General features: G+C 42.7%; 1 protein-coding gene across 2 annotated transcripts in view; it reads left to right on the forward strand.

Annotated features, from left to right (window-relative positions):
* Window positions 1-19,449, forward strand: part of COL14A1 (collagen type XIV alpha 1 chain) — a 417,802-nt gene that overhangs the window by 68,865 nt on the left and 329,488 nt on the right. For both annotated transcript variants that reach the window (XM_030218565.1, XM_030218573.1), the window contains exons 4-5: window positions 11,714-11,857; window positions 17,677-17,766. In XM_030218565.1, the coding sequence (XP_030074425.1) occupies window positions 11,714-11,857; window positions 17,677-17,766 (234 nt within the window). The remainder of the gene's footprint in view (window positions 1-11,713; window positions 11,858-17,676; window positions 17,767-19,449) is intronic.

Raw genomic sequence — 19,449 nt, forward strand, 5'->3', positions numbered from 1 at the left:
CAGTTGTGTTTCCCAGTGAGATTCAGAGGCATGCCTCTTAGTCCAAAACACAGAGTGTCCACACAGACAAATGCAGGTCTTCACTCGTAAGGAACACAGCACAGCTGCTAAAATTAAAACAATAATGATCAACTAATTCTTTTCTATAACTTAAATAGCTCTTGGAAGCCCACCTCCCAATTTTTGTATCAACCCCTCTGATCCACCTGCAGTAGCCAACACAGAAGCTGCCCCTATTCTAAATGAATGTGTTCCATTGTGTTTTAAAGTACTCTTTAAAGCAGCTGAAAATTGATACCTTGTTAAACGATTACCATCCAGATGCACTAACCAATATTCCCCACAAAGGCCTAATTCCCATATACTTCTCTGCCCAGTAAACTGGGTAAGAAGATAAACATTTACCACATCAGAAACATAGCCAGACACCTTTACCTTTTTGATCACATTTTGAATGTCTAATCTTTAAACACGATTCCTTCCATCCCAGCACCACATCCCCCATCAATAAACCTGTAACACCTACAACAGTTTTCGAAGGCGCCACAATCTTCCCTACCCTCAAAGCTCCAAAGAAATCCACCACTAATGCCACAGAAAATAAAATTCAGAAACCCTCTTTAAACCTCCCAATAAAGAAAGGGGCAAGATGGCTGCCAGAAGGAAACCCTGAGAAGCAGCTCTCACACTGACCTGGTGCTTTTTTCCTGGTAATAATGTTTTCCTAAATCTTTGATGCCAAAGCCCTGGGGCAAGCAACATACTTACTCCATAGTGCCTGCTGCCCTTACAGTTGGTCCAATGGATTGCTTCCTGACATCGGGACAGGGATTGGGGAATATTGCTTCATGGCTGGTTGAGGCGATGGGAGGTGAACCACCCCGCCTGATTGAAGTGGATATCGCCTTCAGCCCTGAGCTATATTTACCGCCATTGATGCTGGCGTAGAGAGAAGGAGGTCTGCAGGACAAGTCCAGAAGGATTGGGGACGGTTCCCGTTTTGAGGGCTGACCGTGGAGGGAATCTGCAGTCGGGAGTCTCTGTGTCATCTGAACTCAAGGTGCAGATGGCGTTTCAGATGGTGGACTTGAGGGAGGAGTTGACCGAGAACAGATGGATTCTGCAGTACAGAAAATGTTGACCAAGCTGGTTCTACCTACCAAGCCTGCAAGTATTACAATGGATTCGATTTGGGACGTTTGGGTGAGATTAGAAAACTCATTTTCTACCAAATTTTCAACTTTATCTTCTCAGATAGATCAGTACTTGACTCAATTGAAAAATACATAACACTGCATTTCTGCTCTTGAGAAAAAGATGGAACTAGCAGATAAAGTTTATCAGACTTTATCAGGTAAACAGTCTTGTCTTATGAAGGACAATACTTTAATTCATAACAAGTTAGAAAATTTGGAAAATACACTCAGAAGAAAAACATTGAGGTTTATAAATTTTCCAAAAATACCTTCAGTTGCTCCTCTTAATTGTTATGTGTTAGAAGTTTTAAAAATTCCTGAGCAATCTTTTCCTCCTGTTTCAAAGATTTATTATGTTCTGCCTTTTGTTAAGAATGATTTTACTCAACCTGTTGCCGCTAAGTCTGAAGTTTCCTTTGATCAGTTGAATGTGACTCAAACTTTGGAGGATGAAACTTATGGTATGAAACCTGCAAATTTGATAATAACTTTGGTCTTGGATTCATACCGAGACTGGCTATTTTCTGAATTGCATGGTTAGAATTTTCCCCAATTTGGCAAGGTGAACACAATGTCAGCAATTCCTGAAATTGAGATCTACAGTACAAAAATTGGGAGCACTTTTCTGGTTAAATTGTCCTTGCAAAAATGTGTTATAAAGTTGAATTCGGTGAAATATGTTTTCTTTGATCTGGGTCATCTGACCTCTGTTTTGGACTCTAAATGTGCTGTGTCTCCTCTTCCTTTGTTTCCTAGGCCAGTAAAATCCACTCCGTAGCATAGTTTAAATAAGCCTGATGTTTGCTTCCTTACCTTTTCCATTGGTGTGTTTTTGCCTTGAATTGTACCTTGCTCTCGCTTTTTTTTTTTGTGGACTTTAAATTTGAGGTAAAATAATTTTCTTATATAAGAAGTTTACATGGTGTGCGTAGCATATTCATAGTCTATAAGTGCAATGTGATTATCTTCAAATTTTTTTCTGTATCAAGAATATTCTTGAAATTTATTTTGAAAATGTTGATAAAAAAAAAGAAATTAACAGATCATGTGAAATCAGCAATCACACCATCTTTACACCTGTCACAACACTTTTTGCATACCTACACAATAATTGTTTGACCAAAAAGGAGGATGTAGGGACTCTGAATTTTGTAATGTAAACCTTAGCTGCAATATCATTTATTTCTAAGCTGTCTGTATTCAAAGACTTTCCATTTCTCCATGCAAAAATCACAACCTGAATAACTCTACTGTCTGCCACAGGCAACATACTCTCAAACTTATTATGCCTGCAGAACTCTTGAAAATGTCTCCAGCCTGATGCTTAACATTTCCAGTTCTCTGCCAATGATCTCTTCTACAGTTCTTCAATTGGAAATGGGACCACTGAAAACAAGAGAGAGAATCAGTGTTCCCATTATCCAAACAAGGTACATGTCGGGCACAAAGACCTTTGGAAACTGGAAGACTGGGCATCCAAATGGAAGATGAAATTTAATGCGGACAAATGCAAAGTGATGCACATTGGGAAGAATAATCGAAATCATAGTTGATGCTAGGATCCACTTTAGGAGTCAGCACTCAAGAAAAAGATCTAGGTGTTGTTGTAGACAATACACTGAAATCTTCTGCCCAGTGTGTGGTGGCAGCCAAAAAAGCAAACAGGATGCTAGGAATTATTAGGAAAGTGATGCAAAGTAAGACCAAGAATATTATAATGCCTCTGTATCGCTCCATGGTATGACCTCCCCTTGAGTATTGTGTTCAGTTCTGGTCACTGTATCTCAAAAAAGATATAGCGGAATTAGAAAAGGTTAAAGAAGAGCGACCAAAATGATAAAAGGGATGGAACTGCTCCCATATTGAGGAAAAGCTAAAAAGGTTAGGGCTTTTCAGCTTGGAAAAGAGATGGCTGTGGGGGATATGATCATGGTCTATAACATCCTGAGTGGTATAGAATGGGTAAAAGTGAATTAATTTTTCACTCTTTCAAAAAGTACAAAGACCAGTGGACATTCAATGAAATTACATGGAAATACTTTTAAAACAAATAGGAGGAAATATTTTTTCACTCAAAGAATAATTAAGCTCTGGAACTCATTGCCGGAGGATGTGGTAATAGCAGTTAGTGTATCTGGGCTTAAAAAAAGTTTGGACAAGTTCCTGGAGGAAAAGTTCATAGTCTGTTATTGAGGTGGACATGGAGGGAAGTCATTTCTTGCACCAGGATTGGTAGCATGAAATGTTGCTATTAATTGGGCTTCTGCCACATGCTTGTGACCTGGATTGGGCCAATGTTGGAAGCAGGATATTGGGCTAGATGACTCAGTATGGCTTTTCTTATGTTATTATGCTTCTTATACAAGATACTTTGCAGACAATGCAGTATAACTAATCTTAGAAGCTCTACAAGCAGGAGACAATGAGTCGACTGTTTATTTTACTGCCTGAACCATGGCCCAATTATCCAAATACAATACTACTTTTCTATTCTGCAATTTCCTCCCCCACAATACTAAAGCCATCCATGCTAGGAAAAGCTGACGAAAGGCTCTATTCTTATACCTCCCCTTAATTCTCCTCCATTCAGGCCACTCTGCTGCGCACCAACTTCCCTGGAAGTAAACCCCAAAACCATGGCTCCCAGCCGCATCAGTAAATAGATGAAGATCAACACTACTAATAGGTGGCAGAGGCCAAAGCCAAATACCATTAAAGTTGATCAAAATTCATTTGCACATTTCCAAATCTTGATATGCACTTGATAAAACTGCTTGCACACACCCTTAGTCAACAAAGTTAAATGCTGAGCAAATATTCTTTGCATTGAAATCACTCTTGTTGCAAAATTAAAATGGTCCACCAGTGACTGAATTTCTTTTATTTTAATTTATTACAATCAAATGCATTATCAATAATCCCACGCAGCTTCAAAACTTTATCCAAAGACAATCTAGATTCCATTTTTTAATGAATCAAGTTCAGTCCCCCAAAACACAATCTTTTTACAAGGCCCTTCAGATTTATCATCAGCTAAAGTAGAGAGGTGTGGTAGCCATGTTAGTTAGTCCACTCTTAAAGGTTATCAATAGAAATCAAACAAAATAAAACATGGAAAAGAAAATAAGATGATACCTTTTTTATTGGACATAACTTAATACATTACTTGATTAGCTTTCGAAGGTTGCCCTTCTTCGTCAGATCGGAAATAAGCAAATGTGGTAGCAGATAGTATATATAAGAGAAACATCAAAGCATTACTTTGGCAGTCTGACAGAGTGGGAGGGTGGGGGTATGCATGGGGACATCAAAACATTTCATTGATATTCTAACAGAATGGGTGTTGGTAGGTGAGAGGAGGGTAATAAACAGAGAAATAAACAGAGAAATACAGTTTTATGTTTTATAATGAGTTAGAAAACCCAGATCCTTATTAAGTCCTATTTGTTGGGTGTTAAAATATTCAATATTTGAAATAAGAATGATTGAATATTTTGACACCCAACAAACAGGACTTAATAAGGATCTGGGTTTTCTAACTCATTATAAAACATAAAGCTGTATTTCTCTGTTTATTACTCCCCTCTCACCTACCAACACCCATTCTGTTAGAATATCAATGAAATGCTTTGATGTCCCCATGTATACCCCCACCCTCCCACTCTGTCAGACTGCCAAAGTAATGCTTTGATGTTTCTCTCATATATACTATCTGCTACCACATTTGCTTATTTCCGATCTGAGGAAGAAGGGCAACCTTCGAAAGCTAATCAAGAAATGTATTAAGTTATGTCTAATAAAAAAGGTATCATCTTATTTTCTTTTCCATGTTTTATTTTGTTTGATTTCTATTCATCAGCTAAAGGAATGCCAAATTCTCCTGCTACAGACTGAAATACTGCTACCAAGTGCTTACACTCGCCAGAACCTGCCCTCCTCCCAAATGAAGAATCATCCAAGTAATTAATCATTGAACTTAAACCCTCTTGCTGTTCTGTAACCCAATGCACAAATGTTGGAAATGTTTCAAAATAAGAACTAGAAATATAACAACCCATAGGAAGACATCTGTCAAAATAAAACTTATCCTCAAACTTGAAACCCAAAAGATGAAATGACTGTGGATGAATTGGCAACAAGCGAAACGTTGACTCACTAGCGTACCTGTCTCCAATTGAAGTACCATTTCTAATGCCTTATCAAAAGGTGAGTAGTGAATGGAACATACAGCAGGATCAATAAAATCATTCACACTTCCTCCAGCTGGGAAGAAAAGATTATGGATTAACCTAAACTTTTCTTTTTCTTTTTTGGAATAATGCCCAAAGGCGAGATGACGTGGAGGGGCATAATCGAAAAGGACGCCCAAGTTTTCCTGGGGCCATCCTTGCAGGACGGCTCCAGCAAGGGGCGGGGAAACCCATATCATCGAAACAAGATGGGCGGCCATCTTTCATTTTGATAATACGGTCGGGGACGTCCAAATCAGCAAATTTAGGTCGACCTTAGAGATGGTCTTCCCCAGGACTTGGTCATTTCTGATTTTCAGTGATAATGGAAAGTGAGGATGCCCATCTCAGAAACAACCAAACCCAAGCCATTTGGTCGTGGGAGGAGCCAGCATTCATAGTGCACTGATCCCACTAACTGAATGGATTTATGTTCTGTCAAACTTAGTTTCACAGGGTGACTTGGTCTACCTATATATATCTTCTGACAGGGGCAAATTATGGCATACACGACATTACTGGAAAGACAATTCGTAAAAGATCTAGAGTAAATCGGACGTGTATCAGCTGAGTATTGCCACATAGGACCCTCAAAACAGTAGTTGTTTCACACCATTGACATGCACCGCATTTCATATGTTCCATTCTTTCAAGACCAATATCATAATCCATTCTTTTATAGGACAGAAGTTCTCCAGTGGTTTTACTACGCTTAATTGCGCATATCGGATGTTCTTGAAAACAATCGTAAATTTGCAGCATATGCCAATGTGAGTGGATACTTTCATTGATCTTAGAACTGAGAGGGGAGTATGGCAGCACTATTGTCAATCTGTCAACTTCTTCTTTAGAGCGGTATTGCAATAATAAATCCCGTTGAGAAAATTTCACCCTCAAGAAATGCACAAAACACAACTCTCCCACTGTTCAATGACCTTATGTGGCTGTCCCATATGAACTTTATCTCACCTCAACATCACTCTGTATTTGTAAACACCAGAGACTGCAAATGCACCTCCGGTACGATGTAAGCCACATTGAGCCTGCAAATAGGTGGGAAAACGTGGGATACAAATGCAACAAATAAATAAATAAGTAAATAAATATTATTATTATTATTTATTAAACAAATTTGCAACCCACACTATCTTACAGTTCTAGGTGGTTAATAATAAAAACATACAGAATTAAAGAGACAGACTCATCATACAATAAAAACAGTATCATATATATTAATTATTTTGACAGCAGTATGTACGTATATAACATTTTTACAGTAGAACGGTAGAACCTCAACAGTAGGTTAGACCAGGGATTCCCAAACCAGGTCCTGAGGGCACCTCAGCCAGACTGCTTTTCAGGATATCCACAATGAATATTCATGAGAGAGATTTGTATGGACTAAATCCACTGCATGTAAATCTCTCATGAACATTCAGTATGGATATCCTGAAATCCTGAATGGCTGGGGTGTTTCCAGGCCCAGGTTTGGGAACCACTAAGTTAGACAAAAGCAAAAACCTACACAAATAAGTTCACTTTTTTTTTGTTACATTTGTACCCTGTGCTTTCCCACTCATGGCAGGCTCAATGTGGCTTACATATTGTATACAGATACTTATTTGTACTTGGGGCAATGGAGGGTTAAGTGACTTGCCCAGAGTCACAAGGAGCTGCCTGCACCTGAAGTGAGAATTGAACTCAGTTCCCCAAGACCAAAGTCCACCACCCTAACCACTAAGCCACTCCTCCACTCAAAATAGAAAAATCAATTTTACATTACTTACTCTCAGAAGTAAGAAGTGGTGAATCCCGTCAACTTTCAGTTGTTTTCTAAATTAAGCAATGGAAACAATTTTGTGTAGTTCAGTTGGTAGTGGATTTCATAACTTAGCACCCTCAACATAGAATATAGACGAATGATGTTCATTTAATCGTATATGATGAAAGGTGGGTGTGTCAAACAAAAATTTATCAGCAGAGCACAGGGCACGCACAGACCAATAAATCCTTAGTGAGTTAGTAATAGCTAAACGGTACCTTATCATTCAATCTCCCCTGTTTACTAAGCCGCGTGCAACGCCAACACAGCCCATTCAGAGTGAATGGGCTGTGTTGGCATTAGTGCATCACCAGCCGCTAGTGTGGTTTAGTAAATGGGGGAGGGGGGATGTCTTGTGAATCAGAGACAATACTTTGAATTGTATTCTCCATCAGATAGACAGTTATTAATCTTCTGAAATAGTTCTAAGACAAGAGGACAGTCCATGAAACAATTTTGTCAGGTAGTGTATAATTACACTTTGGAATCTATTGCCAGAGGATATGGTCAAAAGAATAATATAGCTGGGCTTAAAACTGGTTTGGACAAGTTTCTGCCGAAAGGGTACATTAGGAATTATGAGCAAAGTAGACGATATTCACCACTTCTTACTTCTGAGAGTAAGTAATGTGAAATGGATTTTTCTATTTGGATCTCCTATGTACTTCCAAGTGACTTGAACTGGCCACTGTTGGAGACAAAATGCTAGACTTGATGGACCTCTGGTCTGACTCAGCATGGCATATCTTATGCTTTTATGTTAATATGCCATATCTTGCTAGGGTTCCCCAACAAGCTCTGTTTTGTAAGGGGGAAGCTGAGCCTGTTTCTGACTTATTTCATCTATAGCCTTGTAATTGTATTTGCTCAAGAAAAATCCATAGTTGCATTGGGTAAAGCTTTGATTGGTTCAATCTATTTCTTGTGCCATGAAGTTTGTTGCTAATCCTGTATGTCTTGGATTTACCAACATCTTGCTGTTGGTTTTCACTGAAAGTCAATGGCACCAATCACCATTATCACCAATGGGTTGGTCATGATCACTGCACTTTGCCAAAATTGAACATAAGTTCAAATTAAAAGTTGATATGTGTTTATAGTAAGGGAAGCACAGTCTGCATATGGTAAGTTAAAAAAGAATCAGGGACAAATATTCAGCCGGTGAGCGTTTTCTTAGCCATCACCAGTTTTATTCCCCGATATTCCATACCGGGTCATGTCTGGGCACCGACACTGAATATCCAGGTTTATGCATCCGGCTATCTGTTGTGTGGTTAAGTGCAATATTCAGCACTTACCTGCCTAAGCAAAACCAGATAAAATAGGACTGACTTTTATGTGGTCGCTTAACTTAGGTGGTCAGGTGCTGAATATCGGCCCTTAACCACATAAGCACCAACTCCGCCCCGCTCACAAAATAACTGTTTTTCAGTGGCACTACCTGGTTAAGTGAATGGGATTTGATATGCTGCTTTTCTGTGGTTACAATCAAAGCAGTTTACATATAGGTACTTATTTCCTACCTGGAGTAAAGGAGGGTTAAGTGACTTGCCCAGAGTCACAAGGAGCTACAGTGCGAATTGAACCTAGTTTCCTAGGCCACTGCACTAACCATTAGGCTACTCCTCCACTACTGAGGAGTGCTCCTGAGTATCGGTGGATAGCCCCACACAGGCAACTGAAGCAGCCAGGAGCCTCTCCTGCTTGCTTAAACTGGTTTGAATAATGACCAGTCAGCTATTTTGTAATTACCCTTTTTTTTTTTTCTAGGCATTGCTTAACTTTGCTTTGAGGTACACTCAAGCGCTCAACACTCATCAAAAGTGACCTCAGTGACGACTCGTTTCACAGGAACGTACAGCCCATGACTCGCCTTCATCCTCATCGGTCACACAAGTGTTTAACCCCATAACTGTACTAATTTCTGCATATAATAACTCCAATTATGGGGTTAAACACTTGTGTGACCAATGAGGATTAAGGCGCGTCATGGGCTGTACACTCGTGTGAAACGAGTCGTCACTGAGGTCACTTTTGATGAGTGTTGAGTGCTTGAGTGTACCTGTTTATTGTGGCTCCCACTCGTTTACGTTTTGGAGTCTGACCTTTTCAATAATTTTGCTTTGAGAGCATATTTTGATGAGAAAATCCACCACGTGCATTTTTTTTAGCTCTCTGTGAAGTCTAAGGGCCCTGTTTACTAAGGTGCGTTACTGTTTTTAGCGCACCTACACGTAGCACGCGCACTAACCATATAGGCGCCTAAGGGATATTGTAGACACGTACATGGTTAACGCGCATAAAAAATGTTAACGCACCTATAATGCTGCTTAGTAAACAGGGCCCTAAGTCTGTATAAACCTGATGCATCTTTAAAGTGTGAATTATAAAATAAAGTTTGTAAATCTTTATAACTGAACATGCCACAAAACAGTATGGCCAGTCATCAACATATTGTTCCAAAAACTTGAGCTTTCTTTTCAGTGTGGAACTAGCTAAAGTACATATTGAGATGCGTGAGCTTTAAATTGGCCTCCCAAGTTTGTACTTGTTGAGAGTATATTTTGCCCTAGGATCATATGCAATTCTGCTCTGTGAGACTGTATTTTTTTCTGCATTAGGAAATAAATAATGGAGTGGAATCTGGTTACGGACAACCTTTCATTGTCATTCTTAAGCCGAAGTGCCTGAAGAGAGGCTCAAGACACTCTACTCAATAGCAAAAACTATTATGGGTTTAACATATTCAAAGATTTTTTTTATATATATATATATCATTTTTCCTGTGGTACAAACATTGCTGCAGCTGTATGAATGGAAATATCTCTGTATGTTTAATGGGAGACTAGTGGGGCAAAATTAGACCAGTTTTGTACTGGATTCAGACTTTTCACACCTGTGCCCTAGAAAATCAGTGACAGAGGGGTGATTAAACTTATATCACTGAATGTTTCCTAAATTATAATTAAATGCTCTAGCTCAGTGGTTCCCCAACCTGGTCCTGGAGGCACCTCAGCCAGGTCAGGTTTTCAGGATACCCACGATGAATATTCATGAGAGAGATTTGCATGCACTGCCTCCACCACACGCAAATCTATCTCATGAATATTCATTGTGGATAAACTGAAAACCTGACTCCGGGACCAGGTTTGGGAACCACTGCTCTAGCTACTAGAAATCCCCTCTTCCCCAAGATAACTTTTTCTTATTGCAAGACTAGGCTTCAAAGATCTTCATTCTAAGCACCGAAAACCGACCTGAGCCCTTAACGCCATTTATTGATCTAGCAGTAAGGGTTCATGTGTTACACACGCGGTGACTGGTCAGCATGTGCCAAGTGCCGATTACCGCCGGAAATGATGCACGTGGGAGGAAATAAATAAATAAATAAATCATCCAGGCATTATAGGCGTGTGCCAAATCTTAAAGTACTGCCAGGGGGGCATGCTGGCCTGGCTGTAGATTTGGGCATGTGCTGCATGCACGTAGAGCTTACCGCAGCTTAGTAAAAGGGCCCCATAATGAGTGGCAGACAAAGGAATCCAAGTTAAATTTCTACCTTGACAGGCTGTAGCCTAACAGGTGATACACTACAAGTTCCATGTCATAGGCCTCTGACCAGCTCTATGTTCATCCCAGTGGCGTAACTATGTGGGGCCTGGGGGGGGGGGCTGGGCCCCCATAGATTCGGCCCTGGCCCCCTGCCAACGACCTTCTTGAACCCCCCTCCCGCCACCAACCCTCCCCCACCATCGCCGTCCACCCCGCCACCGCATCAGGTACCAGTGCATGCAAATCTATCTCATGCATATTCATTGTGGATAGCCTGAAAACTCGATGTGACTAGGTGTGACCTAAGGACTGGGTGAGAATGGCTGATTTATGCACTAACATTTAAGTGCACTATGTCAACAGCAGGTGTAAAAGCATGCCTAAACGTAGCACTTTCATGCGTAATAACAGTTTTCTATAACTTACATGCATAAATGTTTGACACGCCCATAACCCGCCTCCCCCTGTGCACACGCTCTTGCATTTATGTGCTGTGTACCCTGTGCACTAAAGTTATAGAGTACCACTGACTGCGCACCTAGTTGGGAATGGCTGGCATAAATGCTGACTTATACTAGTATTTTATAACAGAATCTGGGCGCCCAGATTCCATTATAGAATTTGCCCGCAGTGCATTGCATTTTGGCACCTAAATCTTGGTCCACTTTATAGAATCGTAGTCTATTGCTTTAATCACTAGGCTGCACCTCCTCTCAACCCTTATCACATCTTTTCTCTAGTTCTCTGTTAACTGAAAGAATTATTGCTAAACCTCACCCTAAATGCTGAGAGTTCATAAAACTAAAAACACCTGTGATATATTTAAAATGCTTTGAAAAAGCTATTGGTGATACATTTATGATTTCGATACTATTGTGGTTCAGGGTTGATTTGTGTTGCTTTTTTCATTTCAGAAGGGAAAACCAACCAATTAATCCTTCAAAGTAATGCAACTAGAGCAATTATCCAAGGTCTCATACCAGAACAGCGCTACAAGGTTTACATCACTGCACATACTGAAGACAAAGAAAGCAGGCCAGCTGAAGGTCACTTTAAATGTAAGTAACTCAAGGGTCACTTTCTCTCTCCCTCTTCCTTCTTGCCTCTGTTTAGCTATTCCCCTATCTCTGAACATATAGTACTGTTGCCTCCTAAGGTCGCATCACTACCAAGAGAATTATTAAGCGGTGAATAAAAATGCCAGCAAAGAAAATCAGTTTGAGGATCGATATGTTTGCTACGCTGCTTTGACTAATGGTACCTTGGAGCAGACTGGGGCAAGAGCATTAAGAAATGGCCACAATGTGTAAACCTTGGTGAGAAAAAGCTGAGCATAGAGAGAACTCATACACTATAGTTTGCCAGCCTTTCAGAACGCTAAGGAAAATGATGATGCTGATAATTTGCATTAATGTTTCATTCACCCCACCCCCTATTTAATACCTCAGGCTTTGCCATCGCTCCCTCTCCCCAGATGGACTGTTTGGGCAGTGCAGGTTACCTTAGGGGCCCTTTTACTAAAGGGTTGGCGCATAGCAACAGGCTTGCCGTGTGCCAATCTGGAACTACTGTTGGGCTACCGCAGGAGTCAGGTGTAGGGTTACCATATTTGGTCCCCCCAAAAAGAGGACACATGCCCCACCCTGCCCCACCACACCCCGCCATGCCCCCTTTCACACCATGCCCCACCCCTTTCACACCCTCGCTCCACCCCTGTCACATATTCCCCTCCCCCCTGTCACACATCCCGTCACCCCCTTCCCTTACTTTACTGCCCTAGTGGTCTAGTGACCTCTTCGGGGCAGGAAAGAGCCCCCTCTTTGCTGCCCTGCATCCTGTTGCTGATCTCGGCGTCGATTCAAAATGGCCGCTGAGAGTTGAAGTCTTCCGAGGTTGCTTCAACTCTCGGCGGCCATTTTGAATCAGCGCCGAGATCAGCAACAGAATGCAGGGCAGTGCTCCGGGCAGGAAAGAGGGGGCTCTTTGTTGCCCCGAAGGCGGAAGAGGTCACTAGGCCACCAGGGCAGTAGAGTAGTAAGTAAGGGGAGGGGAGGGCCGGGAGGCTAGCATAGGACAGCCCGCCCCGCCCACCAGCCTGCCCGTTTGTTCAGAAATTCGGGCAAATGAGCAGATTGGCAAAACCCGCCTGGTTTCCTGGACATGTCCTCAAAAAGAGGACATGTCCGGGTAAATCCAGACATATGGTAACCCTAGTCAAGTGGTACTTTCTATCCCCAGCGCACGTCATTTCGGGCACCACAAAAATATTTTCTATTTTTGTTTTGCCAGTGTTTACCCAGCAGTAATCAAGCAGCGCCGTGGGCTGCCCGATTACTGCCAGGTTAGTGTGGGAGCCCTTACCACTACCTCAATGGGTTGCGATAAGTGCTCCCCTTCCAAAATGGCTGCACGGCAAGTGGTTCACTTACCACACGGCCATTTCTTTTCCAGAACAAAAGACAGCCTTTTACCCACTGAGGTAAGAAGGGGCCTCAGTGCTCATCAAAAACATGAGCTGACACTAGCACAGGCCCCCTTTTACCATAGCTTAGTGAAAGGACCCCTTAGTGAGTAATGCTAAGTGCCATTGTTTGGCTTTTAGGCAGTTCCACTACAGCAGCTGCCTTCTCCTTCCTATCTGAGCCTGGGTAAGTCATCCCTCAGGCCCTGCAGCCTTGTCTCATAGTCAGTGGTATAAGTGTATCTTTCTGCTTACATTGGGGTCTACTATATTTCCTACTAAAGGAATATGTCCTTGTAGAAGAGTCATACCAAACAGAGGGGCCCTTTTACTAAGCCGCATAAGCGCCAATGCATAATCAACAGGCATCAATTCCGAGTTACCACCCAGCTACAGCGTGGCCATTGTGGTAATTTCATTTTTGGCGCACGTCTGCTATGCGCATCTGAAAAATATTTTGTATTTTCTGCTGCGTGTCAGCTACGTGTGCCAAGTGGCATTTGATGCACATCGGTCATTACCGCCCGGTTACTGTGTGAGACTTTACCGCTAGGTCAATGGCTGGTGGTAAGGTCTCAGACCCAAAATGGACATGCGGCAATTTTGATTTTGCTGCATGTCCATTTTCAGCAAAAATTTTTAAAAAGTGCTTTTTTATAGGTGTGCTGAAAAATGATTCTGTGCACGCTCAAAATCTGCGCCTACGCTACCGCAGTGCACCTTAGTAAAAGGACCCCAAAGTACATTAAAATGTACCATTTTACACAGCATCTGCTTGGGAGGTTGCTACGATGGTTGTTTCTTTAAATCTATAATAGGAAGAGAATAACTCTTAGCAATGTGTGGTCATTTTACTTGGTTTTAATGAGTGCGGAAGCTCTTTTGCCTCTATCAAGATTTAGTTTCAGAGTCAATGTTGCAATTGCTATTTTTTTTTTCCAGTAGGTCTACTGTTTTTTGGACTTATCTGTGTTCTACATTTTTCAATAAGGATCTACTGGTTTTCCCTGACTGTTGTGCTACATTTTTTTTGTAATGGGTTTTTTTTTTTTGCTATCTTTATGCTAAGCAGGAAACTGATAGAATTGAAAAACGAACTTGCAGACCTATTGTTAGTAATATGTAATTTATCTTTAAAATCAAGCATGGTACTGGAAGATTGGAGGGTAGCCAAAGTAACGCCAATCGTTAAAAAGGGCTCCAGAGGTGATTGGGGAAATTATAGACTGACTAGTAAAAGAGGCCCGTTTCTGTGTGAAATGAAACGGGGGCTAACAAGGGCTCCCTCCCCCTCACCCCCCCCACAACCCCCCTCACCCTCCCCCCAACCCCCCTCACCCCCCCAGGAGTTCCCTGCACCCCTGTCTTTGGGGTTCCACACCCCCATTCGTCCATTCCTCTCTGTCCTCCGAGTTTGAGGCCCCTTCCCCTCGGAGTTCCATGCCCCCTACCTCCCTCCCTCCCTCCCTATCCTCTGCATTCCAGGCGCCCCTCCCCTTCGAGTTTCAGGACCCTCCTCCCCTTACAGTAGCAGGACCCCCACCTCCCGTTGGAGTTACAGGCCCCCACCTCCTGTTTGACTTCCAGGACCACCCCTCCCCTTCCAGGTCCCGCCCCTCCCCCCTCTGTCGTCCCAGGACCCCCTCCCCCCATGTCATCTCAGGACCCCCTCCTCCCTCTGTTGTCCCAGGAACCCCTCTGTCGTCCCAGGACCCCCCCTCTCGTCCCGTGCCCTCTGAGTTCCATGCATCCACTGTCGCCTGAGTTCCACAACCCCGCGGCTCCCTCCCTCTCTCTCTGTGGCCCGCTCAAGACATGCTCCCAACATGCCCCTAGCAACTTAGACAAAGTGCAGTGTAGAGTGTTTTACAGTAATCCAGTCTTGATATTATCATGGCATGCACAACTGGGAAAAGTTTTACGTTATTCATGTGATGTGTGTGCCACATCAGCTTGACAGAGAATGAACTTTAAAATAGTCACTTGGACAAATATAGATACTACAAGCAAAAAAGCCCGTTTCGGAACAAATGAAACGGGCCCTGGGAAGCTGTCGTCTAAACGTTTTCTCGTCTCTCTCCCTTGCCCTCCCCTCCATGTCGAGCGATTCTCCCCTCCCCTGCCCTCCCCTCCATGTCGAGCGATTCTCCCCTCCCCTCCTCTGCCCTTCCATCCCATCTCATCCATGTTCAGCGATGCTCCCCTCCACTCTATACCTGAAGTCGCAGCGGCGGCAGGCTCGGCTCGTGTCGCCTCCAGCCTTCCCTTGCCTTCCCTCTCAGTGTCCCACCCTCCTCTGACGTCATTTCGTCTTTCCACAAGGGCGGGACACAGAGGGAAGGGAACGCTGGAGGCGAGCTGACATAAGCTCATTAGCATACTGTTATGAACACAGCCAGCCAGCCATCCAGGGACGCAGATTGACCAATTATTATATAGAGAGATTACAATTCAGCTATATTAAAAAATGTTTTCTCATTAACAATATTTTAAAAGTTTATTAACATATCAAATTCCTGTTTGTGGAGGAGTGGCCTAGTGGTTAGGGTGGTGGACTTGGGTTCTAGGAAACTAAGGAACTGAGTTCAATTCCTGGCACAGGCAGCTCCTTGTGACTCTGGGCAAGTCACTTAACCCTCCATTGCTGCATTGAGCCTGCCATGAGTGGGAAAGTGTGGGGTACAAATGTAACAAAAATAAAAGCTGTAACATTTTCAGGGCCGCAGAGTTGTGCAGTATGAGTACCATCGTGTTATAAGTTTAAAAATTTCTGAGTTTTTTCCCCACCGATTTTTAGGCAGTGGGCTGTGTTTTTCCTAAAATCTTGGGTGGCAACACTGTTCAGTGCATAAAATTAGGGTGAAAGTCAAGTTAGAGTAAGAGCCAAAACCACCGACTAGAGAGAAAAGCCTTCTCTAGTAGATTTCTGTTAGCACTGGAAAGGAGGAGTTATTCCACCCCTCCTGTCCAAAGAAGAGGGAGTAAAAGGAGAGAAATACTGAGGAGACTCTCAGCCTGAGGGACCCAGCTACCAGCAAAGTTGAAGGACAAAAAGAGTTTCGGTTTCTGTCATAGGGAAAGAAAGATGCTGAAGGTGTTCGCCTAGAGGGGAGAGGTGAAGGAGATATCAATAAGGTGCAACTGAGGAAAGGAAGCTGAAGACAGTACACAAGCAAGCAGAGGAAATCCCATACCCGGGATGTAGGATTAAAGTCTTGGCCTTGACGCTTTATGTGCTTCATGATTTGTGCTCGATTATCTTTTGTTGTTGTTTCATGATTATGCGCCTTTGCAACAACTGAAGTTCTTTTAAAACTGGGGAAGGAAATAGAGGGTTTTGTTCACACCTCTTTCAGTAGTAGCCCAGAGAGCTTCAAACTAAGGGGTTCTTTTACTAAGCTGTGGTAAAAAGTGGTCTGTGCGCTAGTGTTAGCGTGTGAAATTGGCACACTCTGGGCCAGTGTTTACCGCTGGGAAAAGGGCCTTTTTTTAAAATGGGACAGTAAATTGCTGTGCGCTAAAATGAGTGGAGTTGAACGGGTAGATGTGAAGCGTCTGTTCACACTTTCCAAAAACACTAGGACTAGGGGGCATGTGATGAAGCTACAATGTAGTAAATTTAAAACAAATCGGAGAAAATGTTTCTTCACTCAACGTATAACTAAACTCTGGAATTCGTTGCCAGAGAATGTTGTAAAGGCGGTTAGTTTAGCGGAGTTTAAAAAAGGTTTGGCCGGCTTCCTAAAGGAAAAGTCCATAGACTGTTATTAAATTTACTTGGTGAAAATCCACTATTTCTGGGATACGCAGTATAAAATGTTTTGTACATTTTTGGGATCTTGCCGGGTATCTGTGACCTGGATTGGCCACTGTTGGAAACAGGATGCTGGGCTCGATGGACCATTGGTCTTTCCCAGTATGGCAATACTTATTTACTTGTGTACTTATGGAAAGTAGCGTGTGGCTATTTACTACCTGAGCCCTTAATGCCACTTATTTACTCGGCGGTAAGGGCTCATGAGTTGCTCCTGCTGTAATCAGGCGTCTTGCAGCAATGTGGCGTGTGCCAAATTGACCTTACTGCAGAGGTAGCGTGGGTGTCCTGCAGTATTTTCAAAGTTGGCATGCACTGTTTCCCATGGTAGAAAATAATGTTCTATTTCTACCGTGGAGGACATTCCTGGCCTTGTGATCTAGGGCAAGTCACTTAACCCTCCAATACCTGAGGTGCAAGTTTAGATTACAAACCTTGCAGGGACAGGGAAATCCTTGCATTAACTTGAGCCCCTATTGAAAAGACCTAAACTAAATGCCAAATTCCTTCCCTCATCTTCTATATTCTAAAGGTAGCCTGAGAATCTTCACCTTGAGTGAGCCACTAACAACATTCTGACTATTCATCCTTATTTTTTCTAGTTAAGGAAACAACACCCAGAAAGAATGGGACCTCATCAAGTATAACCAAATTCAGTGACCTAGGATATGGGAGAAATCCGCTTGCAGAAGGTCAGATCTTTTAACATATTTTTTCTTGGTATTCTGATGACAGCTCTGACAGGATCATGTACAGCGTGCTTACTGATTTCTTGTCCACACACTTATTGCTGATCGAAGTATGTTACCTGCTTTTCTGCCTAAATCAGATTTGTCTTACTCTGATTGTTTATGCCAGTAAATTTTGACAGTCCTGTTGGTCAATGCTAGGCTCTGCCTTTGGTTACGTGAAAGTAAATATTTATACCTTGTGGGGTAAATTGTATAACTGGGCGCTACAAATTAGATGCCTAGATGCAGCAAGATGAGTGCTAATTCTGTAACGGAATCTGAGCACCAAGATTCTGTTATCGAATATTAGCTTGAGTTGGCATCTATGTGCCCAATATTCAGCTGACCAATGTGTTGCTGACCGCCACTGGCATTAAACCTGGGCACTGGCATTGAATTTCTGGGTTTCTGGAGCTGGCTAACACATGGAAGGGCATAATCGAACGGGGGCACCCATCTATAAGGGTGTCCATCTGTAATAAAGGCCCCGTTAAGCGGCGTACCTGACTGTATTATCGAAACAAGATGGCCGGCCATCTTTCGTTTTGATAATATGGTCGGGGCCGGCCAAATCTCAACATTTGGGCCGCCCTTAGAGATTGCCGGCGTTAGAGATGGCCGCCATTGGTAGGGGGGGATGGGCCTGGGTCCGCCTGCCTGAAGTGCACTGCAGTACCCACTAAAGATTGCTCCAGGGACCTGCTTAGTGCTGTGATGGAGCTGGGTATGACATTTGAGGCTGGCATAGAGGCTGGCAAAAAAAATTGTACTTTTTTTTTTGGGTGGGAGGGAGTTGGTGACCACTGGGGGAGTAAGGGGAGGTGCCACTGGAAAGGGAAGCTGTTGCTGGTGATGCGGGCCATATCAGCAAAGTGTCAAGAGCAGAGCTGTAGGTGGGGCTGGGTAGAACTATGGGTGGGGCTTGGCAGAACTATTGGCGGGCTGGGGGTCATGCCCTAAATCTCCCGCTGGAAAGCTGGGCCCATTAGCAACTCTGCAAGAGATCATGATGTGGGATATTTGGCAGGCCGTTTCTAGGATGGAGACTCACATTATAAGTGGTAGGAATAACTTTGACTCTATTGCTAAGGCAATTAATTCCCATGTTACGGTCCATGAAGACTTAATATATGATTGTGTTACTTGAGGAGAGGACTTAATGGGGAGGTTTCTTGCTGCAAGACCAAAACATTGTGCATATTGAAGATAAATCTTTGACTCAGGTAGATTGAAATTTTAGAAAAACACCACTAGGAAGACAAATTTGTGCCTTGAGAACTTTACTTGTGGAGAGAGAATACCACCTGTGGATGTGTTTAGAGAGACCTTTACATTTTCAGAGGAGCCTACAGAAACTATTGCAAATGTCTATTATGTCCCTCCTCCTAAGCACAAGGAAAGTTCGCTAGATTGTCTATTAGATTGTAAGCTCTTTGAGCAGGGACTGTCTTTCTTCTATGTTTGTGCAGCGCTGTGTACGCCTTGTAGCACTATAGAAATGCTAAATAGTAGTAAATAGTAGTAGTAGTAGTAGAAGGTGAGGCAGGCAAAGGGAAGTTTTCTTGGGCAATTTTGGTCTTATACAAATCCTGTAAAAATTACAGAATGAAGGTGTGGAAGGATCTACACTAATGGGTTTCTTGC

The sequence above is a fragment of the Microcaecilia unicolor genome, chromosome 1 (genome assembly GCF_901765095.1).
Source record: "Microcaecilia unicolor chromosome 1, aMicUni1.1, whole genome shotgun sequence".
NCBI lineage: Eukaryota > Metazoa > Chordata > Amphibia > Gymnophiona > Siphonopidae > Microcaecilia > Microcaecilia unicolor.